This window comes from Aplidium turbinatum, chromosome 3, assembly GCF_918807975.1.
Source record: "Aplidium turbinatum chromosome 3, kaAplTurb1.1, whole genome shotgun sequence".
Classification (NCBI taxonomy): Eukaryota; Metazoa; Chordata; class Ascidiacea; order Aplousobranchia; family Polyclinidae; genus Aplidium; species Aplidium turbinatum.
The window spans coordinates 40,813,841-40,826,889 of NC_137474.1; the positions used below are offsets into that span (position 1 = coordinate 40,813,841).

The following is a 13,049-nucleotide window of genomic DNA, read 5'->3' on the forward strand; positions in this document are numbered from 1 at the left end:
CTTAATCCTTGGATTGATTGTATTTCATCAACATCAAAGTGTCTACAAATTCTTCTCACCTCTGCTTCTCCATGACGCGAATTTTCTTCTATCATTTTTTCTGGTTCCAAGTTAGCAATATCAACCAGTAGCTGACCATTGTTAGTGTCGGCATTAGCGCAAAGTCTCATTTGCATTCTGCTAATAATGCTCTGAATGGATTGATTCGCGTTAATTGGCACCATTGTAGAATTTTGTATCAGAGCAATAATTCTGAACATTAAATTATCCTTCGCTATTTTTTCTACCGGATTTTTCTTCAATTTTTAATACTTCGTATTGTCCTTTTTAAACCAGAGGGTATACTAATAGTTGCTCTAAAAAGCTGAGAGTATACTGCGTATACCGCCGTATACCCTCGAATACAGCACTGGTTACATTATGCACTGGCTATCATATCCAACAACAATTGCCCTCATCAGCGGAATGTTTATTTTATCATAATGACATGTTGGAAAAAAAGCCTATTAAGAGAAAAGTTACGGTTTTTGTATTGAATTTGTCTATTGCCTTTGATAGATTTTTGTTTGAATTGATACAGATCGAGATCATACAGCTTTAACTAAATTCTTTAGTTTTTTTTACGGTGTTAATTCCAGAGATTTTTTATAAATTTCATGTTGATTAAAATGTAAAGTTTGAAAAATGTCATATGTGAACAAAGATGTATTCTTAACATTGAACTTGTTTCTCAATTTTTTTTTGCTCTCAACATTACTTGAAGAATTTCTTTTGTGATAGATTAAAAATGATTTTTTATTTCATTTTCCAATTCAGTAAACTCAATTATTTTTTTAACTTCAGAGATTTTTATTGTCTGAGTAAGTTCAAATTTATTACAAAAATGAAGTTCTCTATGTTTACAACTTTGCTGTGTAGTTATAATTCTTTCAAGCGACAAAGATTTTTATCCACTTTTTGGTCCACTTTTGTAGGAAATTTACATATTGGTACATATTTTACATCAATAACTTCTGAGAAAATTGCTAAAATTTGACACATTTTAAATTATAACGTATAAAAATACACTAATGCGGTTTTAAATATCTAGATTTTAAAAATTTACTCACATTGTCAATACGTGTCATCTCATAAAACATGGTTTACTTTGATAAATATCAACATGTCCAGATAGAGTTTAAATGCTATCCTGATTCATTGAGCACTACTTTACACTGCACTATATATAAGTCAAACTTTATTTTCAAGATATGTTTGGTTAAAGCTATCTCTGAGTGGAACATATATAATGAAAGGTTGATATGGAATTATGGATGGGCCATAAAATTGCCTGCGTGTGTTCATTATGAAGTTTTTATATGGTTGATTGATTGTGAGACACATTATTCATTTTTTTCAGTCTTTAAGATTACTTTGTTATGGTAGTGTCAAGCAAAAAAGTATATTAAATTTATACTGGACAAGAGTCAAGACTAATTTGGAAATTTTTCACTAGCGTATACTTTTTTATTTTAATTGAATTGTTATTACAAAATGCCTTACGGAAGAAAACAAAATTACAAAGGGCGGGGCAAGCAGTTCACCAGGGTAGAAGATTTGGAATTGCAAAGAGAACAAGACATGAGACAGGAAGGTTGGAGGAATAAAAAAGAAGAAGAGTCATCATCGTCATCTGAAGAAGACAGTGACTCGGAAGCGGTCATAGAAGTACATAATCCAAACAGAATTAAGCAAAAAAATAAAAAAATATCCGAGTTAACCGAAGTACCTGCTGCACCAACTGAACTTTCAAGGAAGGAAAAAGAAGAACTTGCTCGTCAGGAAGCAACACGAAGATACCAGCAACTTCATGCTCAAGGAAAAACAGATGAAGCAAGAGCAGATCTTGCTCGTCTTGCGATCATTAAGAAACAAAGAGAAGAAGCTGCTCAAAAAAGAGAACAAGAAAAGAAAGATAAAGAGCACAGAGCACAAGCATCTAAAGAAGCGAGTTTAAATGCTATCAAATCTAAAGGCGGACGAAGCAAACGAAAATAAACATCTTTAAAACTTAACTATCACAAATTAACAATCGCAAAAGCTGATGCATTTGTCAAAAGTTTTATTAACAAAGTCTAGGCCTACTCTTCATAAACGATCCGTTTTAACTGGTCCCGAATCTAGTTTTTGCAGATTTTTTCTTTTATGTTACCACTTTCATTCTGCTTGGAAGGGTTGTCTGTATGTGCAGTTTTATAAAATTGTAATAGATACAATCCAGCATGCAAAAATGAATGAGCATGCACGAATTGTGGTCGACAATAAGTTTCACTATTATGCTTCTGTTTTGTCACATCAAATTTAAAGACAGTGAACTGAATCGTTGTTTGAATTGGTCTATTTTTTGGGTCAGGTCTAAAGCACAAAAGTCCAATATCTGGCTCAGATTGTCTTTTTCATAAAGCTATTTTTATTGCAAAAATTTGTTTATTTATTCTGATAGTCTCAAGAAACGATTGAATAAACGAGTTTGTTTTATCAAAGTATGCAATACTGCATCTTATTATGCAGAAAATTTGGTTTGACAAAACTTAGTGGTATCATACTTTTTAAACGTAATTGGCAAGTTTAAAGATGTAACTAAATCACAGGCTCAAGCAAAAATGAGCTTTGAGATTGAAATCAAATTTTACATTATCCATATATTAACCAACATATAATATGGTCCAGAGAAACTTTGCAGTTTAAAAACTGAAAAGTCCAGTTAACATTGTTTTTAATGACTCACTTGTTGTAAACATGAACACTGAACAGCTTTTTAATTTAGCTGTTTAATGCTTGGAATTTTTGTGGGTGGGATGTAACAGTTTACATCTCAACAAATTGCTGTTATAGCAAACAGCTGTCTTCACATTTACATAACTGGTTTATGTAAAAACTAATACAGTCATGCAATAATAGAAATGGGTTTCAGTACTGCTTTGTTAGGCCTATGACATTTTGTGGTGAAACAAGTTTCAGTTGTGGGTGACTCCTATTTTTCATTTTTGTCTGTTTATTTGTGTGTAATTTTTAAATGTCATTGAAAAATTATCTGGAACGTTAGCAACCGAATACTAAAAGGTTTGGGTGTTAATTTTAATTTGACAACCATTAAAGTTGCATAACTTACGTCATTAGGCTACTTGATCCATGGCAGGATGTTATGCTTTGAAGTGGTTGTTTCTTGTTTTCCTCAAGCTTGTAATAATTTTAAACTCTTCTTGCATGCGCTTGTGTTGTTTTGAAAGTTTGTAATATTGTGTTTCTCGGCAGTTGAGTGCAGCAAGAACTCAGGCACACTCGACTGCCGAGAAACACATGTTTTTGGGAAAAGTCTTAATGGCTAGTGTGGAGGCTACACCGGTATGGTTAGCGAAACACAATGCTCGCTGTTCCATAGTGAGTAGTCAGTTAGTGCTGACGCCAGGAAGATCGCTCCTTCTCAAAACTTTGTAATATTATCGGATGTGTGCATGTTGGTGACAGTTAGAGAAACAATACCAACATGCGAACAGTATGTACATGCAGTGGCAAACATCTTTGTGCAGTGACGATCGGTGAGGGAAAGCAAGGAAAGCAGTGCTTACCTGAGCGAAAACTATGCAAAATATAATGACTGAATTCTAGGTTTAACTTCTTATTATTTTTATCAAGTCTATTTTAACTTGAAAATTACTGTGTTCGTGACTAGAATTACTCGTAACTCTTGTGAGTAGTCTAAGTCCTCACCAAACCGCATTTCTTGCCTATAAATGCCAATTAACGCAAACGCTTTTGTCAGAAACCATCACTGAAGCTCCAGGGAAATCAACTTTCAAAAGTGCTTACCTTACATTGAAAAACGCCTTCGTTTTATCCAATCCTCAATCGTTTTGCAAAACGACACCAGCTGCTTAGCCAATCAGATGTGTTATCTGGTGTTATGGTTAAACTTGCTTTCCCAGTGACGTCAATGCGTATCTCATAGCGGCTGCTTTTGGTTTCAGGCGAAAGGAATACAGCCTCTACGCATGAGTGATTTTCGGGCTTGTAACTATAGGCTACTGAGTACGCTGAAAATAAAGCTGGTTCTCTTACCAAAAAAAACATAGATTCTACAATAAGACATGCAATTCCAAAGGGTACATTAACCAACCAGTACTGAAACAGCACAAGTGTTTTTTAAATTCTTTGGGTCAATAGACTGACATCACAAGTTCAGAGCAAACATACTTGTGTTCTTCAAGAATGGACTAGCTTAATTTATAAGCTAATTATTTGCTCTTTACTAGTGCACCAGTCCAATGCATGTCGTAAATGCTTACAGATGACATTGACAATAAGTTTTTGTGCTCAGTCTAAAAAGGCAGCCAACATTCTAGACTAATCCCAGTTTGATTGATTGATTGAATCTTTATCTTCGGACTGGGAAAGTCCGAAGATTTTGTTTTGGAAATGCTCTCAGAGCGCACCAAATTGGAAGTGTTTTTCAAAATTTTCTGGGGGAGGCCCCCCCAGACCCCCCGCTGGAAGTGTTGCCTTCGGCAACACGCCTTCGGGCTTCGCCCGACGGTTACGCCCCTCGTGCCTACTACCTTGCTGCAACATATTTCCAAGTTGCTTTCCCAATGGTTTAAGCCACCGAACGTCACTGTCTTTGTGCAGCATTGGATTTCAAGCACAGGTTTATGCGAGCCATTGCCTAATCAATATGCAAGAGGAGCACTGAAAGAGTGACAGAGTTCTTAAATAAGACACAGTAGCTTTTACAGGGAGTCCAAGGATTACTTTGTCCCGGGATCATTCTAAAGGTTTGAAAACGAAACAAACACGCATTTTCGTTACTCATGTTATTTTTTGTAGATTGCGTGTTTTGGGGACCCGTTTTTTTTTTTTTATCAGCACCTGGTTTTAATTACCCCCAAACAGCCCTGAAGACGATTATAGGAGATAAATATAGCTTGTTACAGTGGGGTTTCGCTCTAACTGGTTGAGGGTCTGGTACCGTGGTTGTTTGGTTAGCTGTGTGAAGATCACGCTGTTTATTGGGTTGATAAATTTTCGAATAGTTTTTTTTTTTACTTTGTGCCCATTGGCATGAATTGCAGTGTTTGTACTTTCGTACTCAGCTTTAAAGATTTACTGCAACTTCATGTATAAATATTCTCAAAAGGATAAGCGCTTCGTTTTGTGTGACTTACTATGTTGCCAATGTTAAGCGTGAACGCTTACTAAACCCAATGAATTAGAACTGTTAAAATACAAAGAAGATTGGTTGATCTGTATTTAATTGTAGAGATAGGCCAGCCTAGACACAGGTCTTGCTACGGGAACCCAATGTCACCGCAGTTCATTGGGAGACAATCAAAAAAAAAAAATCATCATAGATCAGGCATGGAGGAACCTCGTGGGCCTGGGCCCACCGACTTTGTTTTCTGGGTGGGCCTGGCCATTGAAACGAAGGGCCTGGCCCACCCACTTTTGAAAGCCAAATTTCTTTGAAATGATAGCGAAAACGGCAAATCAGAGAGGGAGTTCCAAAAAAGGTTTTCACTCATTTGATACACACTAGTTTGATTATCTTTGATTAGCTCAATGATGAAATCCAATCTTTAACCTTTTCTGTTGAGCCCACTATTGATGGGCAGCACGTGTGTGTGTGATTGGTGGAGCAATCTATAAACGATTTCAAGTATTAGGAATGCAACAATATTAAGTTGGATTGACTTTGACTGCTGGGCCCACCTACTTTTAAAATAGTTCATCCCTGTCATAGATCCGCCGCCAATGTGTGAAACTGGGCTAGAGGCTTCCAACTCTACCAAGCCTGTCCTCGTTAGCCTACTGTCAAAGAGGTTCTCTCAGAAAACTACCTCTTCAAATGCGGCCAAACATCACGTAGAATTGAATAGTTGGAGTGAAGTTGTAAAATTCGGATTTCAATTGGCAAGTAGGGGCCAGCGAAAAGCTCTTATGAAGTGTGACAAAGTTTTATGATGTCATCATTTGAAATCTCTTCATCACGGGTAAAAGAATAAGCTTTAGAATAAGGAATAAGAAGAATGAATTTGAAATTAAATATTTTTGCAATACAAAGGATTTCATTTAAAACTACCCCAATAGTAGTCATCAATAAGAATTTATTTGTTATCGCTCTACAACTGCTAATGCGATTGTGTCATTTTCAGCTTTGCCTCATAATTAGGTGGACTACAGCAGATGTGGAAGCAATTGCGGTCGCGAGGACTTTTTTTTCGCCCAACAAACCGTGCAAGAAAATATGAAAACTACACTCAATAAAAATTCTATCAAAATTTAACGCTGTGTGAACAGGGTTGCATTCCTGGGGGGGCTCGGGGGGGCTCAGCCCCCCGAAAAACGAAAAGGCTTGATGTAGGGGGGGCTCGTTCAAGCTTCCATTTTTCAGCTTTTCTGGCTGAACAACAACTTCTCGACTGAACAAGTAACACTTTAACAGCTTTCTCACAACAGAACTGCAAAAAAACACGAACATAAGTTGATAGCAATCGCCAATTATCACTTTTGTCAGAAACTCTCCAGACTGGGATATCAACTTCGTAGTAGCTAATCGTCATGTCAAATGGACTGTTAATTCTCTACTTCAAATAAAAAAAGCTATTCAAGAAGGAAAGTATTCGTTTGATGAAGTTGTTAACTTGAGTCCCGGAAGTACAAAAAAATACTCCTTTAAAGGCACAACATTGGACCAGTTCAAAGCTCGCTGTAGAGACTAGCCTACTACCCTTCTTTTGATCGTAATCAGTTTATTCAAGCTTTGGTTGAGAACATTGGAAGCAGGATGGTGGACACCAACAATGAAAATTCTGTGAAGAGCTTGGAAATTATTGTACCAGAGTTATGGCCTGCTGCAGTCGAAGTTCCATGGCAAGAAGGGGAGCAGATATTACGAAAAATAGAGGAGAGATTTCATGTCATCACTCCTATTTCCGATTTTCGATTGTATGTTGACAATCCTTGTCATATGCCAGATACGATAAAGTTGCTCAAGAACGTAGTAGCCTACTAAACATGATTGCTATGAGTTCTGCTGAAGCCGAACGTGGATTTTCACAAATGAACTTGGTCATCACACAGCTACGATCACGGCTGACCATATCACTTGTTTCAGCATTGTTGTTCATCAACATCAATGGACCACCTCCTCATTTATGGAATGGCACTGCGGCAACTCAGAAGTGGTTGCAGACTCATCGGTCGGCTGTGGATGTTCAAGTTAAGCATTCTAAGCTGCCCACATTGAATGAAATAAGATCTCCGCAAAAACTGTTTGCTGGCTAAAATCAAGGACTGTCGTGGTGCTTTAAACTTAGCCCATAAAGCCAAAGACCTGGCAGACAGGCTGTTTGTTTTGTGTAATCTCGTTGCACCAACTTGGAATATGCTTTTGCTGTAATTGGAGTTTTTTAAACTGTTCGTTAATAACTGAATGAGATTTTAGTGTAACTGTCACATTGGCAGCTTATTGGTTCTTATATAGCAAATCTGCAACCACAAGCGCTCATTTCAAGAATTGCATTTCCTTACTTTCCTATTGCAGTCAATGTTTTTGCAAGTGTGCTTAGGATTGGCTCATACAAATAAGTTTACAATTGAGTTAAGAGATTGGAATTAGCTCATGCAAATTGAGTTTCAAGTGTAGGCCTACGCAGTAAAAAAAAAGCAAAGGAGATTGCAGTGTAGCAACCAAGCCAAATTTCAAACTTATAATTGTATATCGGATTCAACCACGCTTTCACGTTTTGTTGCTTCTACCTTTTTCTGTACTTCAAGCTATGTTTTAGCATGGGTTGTTTTTCGACATGATGTTCAGAAGTAAAAACATACTGAACAGTGTTTCCTTTTAAAAAAGGTAAACATTGTTGGCTAACCTACACCGATTACTTATACATACTTTGTCTATAACAACACAGCTAAGTGTTAGAGCCCCCCCAAAAAAATTTTTAGGAATGCACCCCTGTGTGTGAAGTGTTTGATTTTCCGCTTCTTATCCTTATTTTCTATAGCAACTTTTTAAAATAGCTAGGGGAGATGTGGGACCAATAAACACCCATTTTTCTGATCCTTGTTAAACACTGAAAAAAATCCAAGAGCACTTTGCTTATTTCACAAATGAAGCGTTATGTGATGAATTTATTTTTAATCAAGAAGGAAACTTTTATTTTCCATTTTTTAGTCCTTAAAATAATATATTTGAAAAAACAAACAAATGTTTATTGGTCCCCACCCTGGTGGGATCAAGGAGGTGGGAACCTATGAACAAATACAAGCCAACGTTAAACTTACGCAAGTTAACATCAAACATTGAGATTTTACAATTAACAAATTAAAACATAATAAGGTACAAGCAGCTGTTCTTATTTGGACAAACAAACTGTTCATTTCATGTTGAATTCTAACAGGTCCATGGGGAACCTCATAGCGTTGGCCGTCTCTTGGTGTTGGAACACGAAGAGGGATTGGGCAACACAGTAAGAACGTCTTCATTCGAAACGGATGCCAGGTCTTCTGTTTCTGGCAACATGAATCCATTTTTTACTTTCTTGTAGAAAGATAGCCTACTTCAAAATCGTAATCGTCAATGGTTCTACCCCGAAGCCTGTTCATTGGTCCCCTTGTCAGCCATGTTACATAAAATGAAGTCTATAGCTGTAGCCTACCTGATAAAGTTTATTCCTCTTAAAGTCCCGATAGCTCAATTGGTTAGCTCGTCACTTCTGGAACGAAGAAGCTTCAAGATCAAGCGGCGCTGGTTCGACTCTCGGGGTGTGCGCTTGAGCAACGCACATTAAGGACTGCTCTCCATTCAGCGGCATCTAATGGATGGAATAGTTCCCCGGCAACAAGACTTCAACAATCGGAAACTTCACTCTGTCAACCTCGGTGACCGGGCTTGCGTCAGTGATTCAGTGGGGAGGAAGACAAGTACCTTCACGTGGTCCCCCCCCGTCAGTAACATACGAAATTATACAAAATACGTATGCGAAACGAAACTTGTCAAACAAGAGCTAATGAGACTGTTCAGTGCAGGGTGGGTAAGGAAATGCCCTTTTCAGGGCACGGCAGTGCTCGAACTGTCGAAAAGTACCGACGACCCACCGTACTGCAGCTGAACACCGAGGGCATCACGGCCAGCAAGCTCAACATCATCGAGCACCTGGCCACCAAGCATCAAGCCCTCATCATCCTCCTCCAGGAGACTCACTGTACATCTGTGGATAATTTGGTAATAACCAACTTCACACTCGCAGGCGCAACCTGCAGCAGGAAACACGGCCTCGCCACGTTTGTCCATGACCGGCTGAGCTGGTCCTTGGTTGACCAATCCCAAGCTCAATCGGAGATCGAGTGGCTTTGTGTAGATGTAGCAGGCTACAACATCGTCAATGTCTACAAGCCCCCACCTTCGCGGATAACATCAACAGCCATCCCAGTGTTCCCCCACCCCAGCCTCTACGCTGGCGATTTTAACTGCCACCACACTGACTGGGGCTACAACTCCATCAACAACGACGGAGAAAGTCTGGCCGCTTGGGCAACCAACAACAACCTCGCCCTCTTATACGATCCTAAGGGCGCACCGAGCTTCCACTCCGGTCGTTGGAACACTGGCACGAACCCAGACCTGGCTTTCGCAAGTGATGACCTCGATGATCGCCAGCCGGACAGACGTGTGCTAGAGAAGTTCCCAAGGTCTCAACACCGACCCTCGCTAATCACGGCCCCCTTGCTTGCCACACCTATTCCGAGCAAGCCTGTCAAGCGATGGAACTTCAGAAAGGCCGATTGGGAATACTACAGCTTCCTCACAAACGAAGCTACGCAGTACCTCCCATCCCCACACACCATCAAAGTGGATGAAGCCTACCAGGACTTCTGTGATGCAATCATATCTGCGGCAAAAGACTCCATCCCGCGAGGTCGACGGAAAAACTACATACCTTGCTGGGATGTGGAGTGCGACAGGCTCTACCGCGACTTCCTCCGTTCCCCCCAGGGCACCGCCACCACCAACTCAGCAACAGCCCTGCTGGCAAGATTGGATTCAAAGAGGAAGAAGCGCTGGACAGAAGCCATAGACTCAATCGACTTCACGCACTCCAGCCGCACAGCATGGAGTACACTCAACAACCTCACTGGCAGATCACGTGCCTCTCGTCGCCAATGCCCCATTTCAGCAAATGCCATCGCCTCACAACTTGTGAAAAATGGAGTGCACAGAACGAGAGACCGTGAATCAGACAAGTCCGTCCTCAAGGAAATGACGGACCTCTGGAAGGTCCCAACACCTGTCGAGGGCAACATCTCTGGTGAGTTTACCCCAGAAGAATTTGCCTCCGCCCTCCAGCACCTAAAGCCAGGCAAATCCCCGGGCCTTGACCACCTATGCCCGGAACTAATACTCCAAGCTGCCCCCTCTATGAGGTCCTGGTTAAAAGACTTCCTTTCCTGCTGCTTGCGTCACCTGCGCATCCCAAGAATCTGGAGAAGAGCCCTAGTGGTTGCAGTCCCAAAGCCGAAGAAGCCCCCAGGGGATCCGAAGAGCTACCGTCCCATCTCTCTGCTCTGTATCCCCTTCAACATACTCGAAAGACTTATCTACGCCCGTGTCGAACCGATAATAGATCCTCAGCTCCCTCGGGAACAAGCCGGCTTTCGCCACGGTAGATCAACTGTAGACCAGGTCACTCTGATGACTCAAGACATCGAGGACAGCTTCTCGGCAAAAAAGAAGGCTGGCGCCGTGTTTGTCGATATCACGGCTGCCTACGACACTGTATGGCACAGCGGCCTTACCTGCAAACTACTTCGTCTCCTTCCTGACAGGCACATGGTCCATATGATTATGGAACTTGTGCAAAACCGCAGCTTTACCCTTTCCACCGGTAGTGGCCGACGAAGTAGACTACGTCGACTCAGGAACGGCGTCCCACAGGGCTCTGTCCTGGCTCCCCTCCTCTTTAACACTTACATCTATGACCTGCCTGACACCATCTCCAGGAAGTATGCTTACGCAGATGATCTGGCTCTCCTGCATCCAGCCGGAGACTGGCAGTCAATGGAGAGGAACCTAAGCCAGGACATGTCAACTATATCAACATATCTCCAGAAATGGAAGCTACAGCTCAGCAAGGCAAAGACAGTGTCGGCGGCCTTCCATCTAAACAACAAGGAAGCAAAACGTGAGATCAACATTACCACCGATGACGAACACCTCCCCTACTGCGCCGAACTCACCTACCTCGGCGTAACCCTGGACAGGTCACTCACGTACCGACGACACCTGGAGTCACTGCGCAAAAAACTATCGGCGCGCGTTGCACTTTTGAGGCGGCTGGCGGGTTCCGGCTGGGGAGCTGATGCGAAAACCCTTCGCACAGCTACCTTGGCCCTCGTCCATTCTACCGCTGAGTACTGCGCACCAGTGTGGTGCCGCAGCTCTCACACCCGCCACATTGACACCGCCATCAATGACGCCCTACGCACTGTGACTGGATGCCTGCGTTCCACTCCAACGGACTGCCTTTCCATCCTTGCAGGCATCCAACCTGCTGAGCTTCGCCGTAAAGGAGCCATGATTTCCCTTGCTCGTCGCGCACTGGACCCCGACCACCTCATCCACAGTACACTCCAGCGCCTACCTGGAGTACAGCAGCGACTGAAATCAAGACGCCCATTTGTGCCCGCCGCACAACAGCTTCTGAACAACGTTGAAGATCTTGGAATAAGTGCGGCACACTGGACGAACTACACATGGAACATGGAGTGGCAAAACAACACCTCCCGACTCCATGATTTCCTACCCGACGTCGATCCCCACCCTCCGGGAATGTCCCTCGCAAGACTTGCGTGGGTCTGGCTTAACCGCCTACGAACCGGCGTCGGTCGCTTTCGTTCAGACATGTGCAGATGGGGCCTGGCTCCCTCACCGGGATGCGAGTGTGGCGCCACAGACCAGACAGTAGATCATGTCGTCCATGACTGCCCAATCCATCAACCACCACATGGAACGCTTGGACTGAAGACCCTGGATGACGAGACTGTCGAGTGGCTGATGACATCATGCCCAAACATATAGTCCCGAAGAACAGCTCATACGACGAAGAAGAAGTGATTCAAAGTCTCTACAAGTATGCGAAACTGCCAGGATTAAGCTCTGCAAGAAGCTTTCCCAGTCCGAGGATAAAGATTCAATCAATCAATTTGTATAAGAAACTATCATTCTAATGTTATACACCCAACACACTGAGAAGGTTTTTTAACTTACAGTCAGAAAGTAAGAAAAACTTTTCCTCTGGCACCTCCAAATTTTACTTTTGCAACACAAAACTAGAATAGGTGATTTTTTTCTACTAATTGTCGACTAACTTGCAAAGTAACTCATATCTACACATAGAGCAGACCGCAAAACCACGTGACAGTAACCAAGCGTATCCCTCACACACAAAAAAGAAAACGTCATTGTTTATTGATCCCAACCTGTTCAATGGTCTCACATCTCCCCTTGTTGCCGGGGAATTATTCCATCCATCACTGCTTTCACGGAATTAAAGCTTATCTTGTTTTCAACGTAATGCCGATGCTTTACATTTGTCACATTAAAAACACGGGAAGCAGCTGACTCGATGACTAATATAGTCTTTCGCTGCTTCCTGGCTGTTGTTGATTATATATATATGTTTGTACCGTATACTATTTTTCGCAACAGACAAAATAAAAGGTTTCTCTCTCTCTCTCTCATTAGATGCCATTATTTGCTTTATTGAAGGATGGGCGTTTTCAAGGTTTGCGAAACGTCAGTGAGATAAAACAACTGGCATGGAATGTTCTGTTTTCATCAGATGATTGCGATTGTTGCAACTATTCCTGGAAAAGATATAAAATGATGACGATCATCCATTCCTCCATCAACCAATAGCAACAGAGTTGCCAGGTAGCCTAATCCAACAGAAACTCTGACAATGTTATTTATAGGCTATCACACATTTTATTTTTCGTCATTAACGCGT

At 41.5% G+C, this 13,049-nt stretch overlaps 1 protein-coding gene across 1 annotated transcript; it reads left to right on the plus strand.

Moving 5' to 3' along the window:
* Nucleotides 1-1,403: 1,403 nt before the first annotated feature.
* LOC145767211 (uncharacterized) lies at nt 1,404-3,247 on the plus strand. Its single transcript, XM_082578992.1, has one exon. The coding sequence runs from the start codon at nt 1,534-1,536 to the stop codon at nt 2,035-2,037; it is 504 nt and encodes a 167-aa protein (XP_082435118.1). The 5' UTR covers nt 1,404-1,533; the 3' UTR covers nt 2,038-3,247.
* The last annotated feature ends 9,802 nt before the right edge of the window (nt 3,248-13,049 follow it).

What these genes read in the sequence shown, in the direction of transcription:
- LOC145767211 (XM_082578992.1), top strand. Translation starts at nt 1,534, where the DNA reads ATGCCTTACGGAAGAAAACAAAATTACAAAGGGCGGGGCAAGCAGTTC.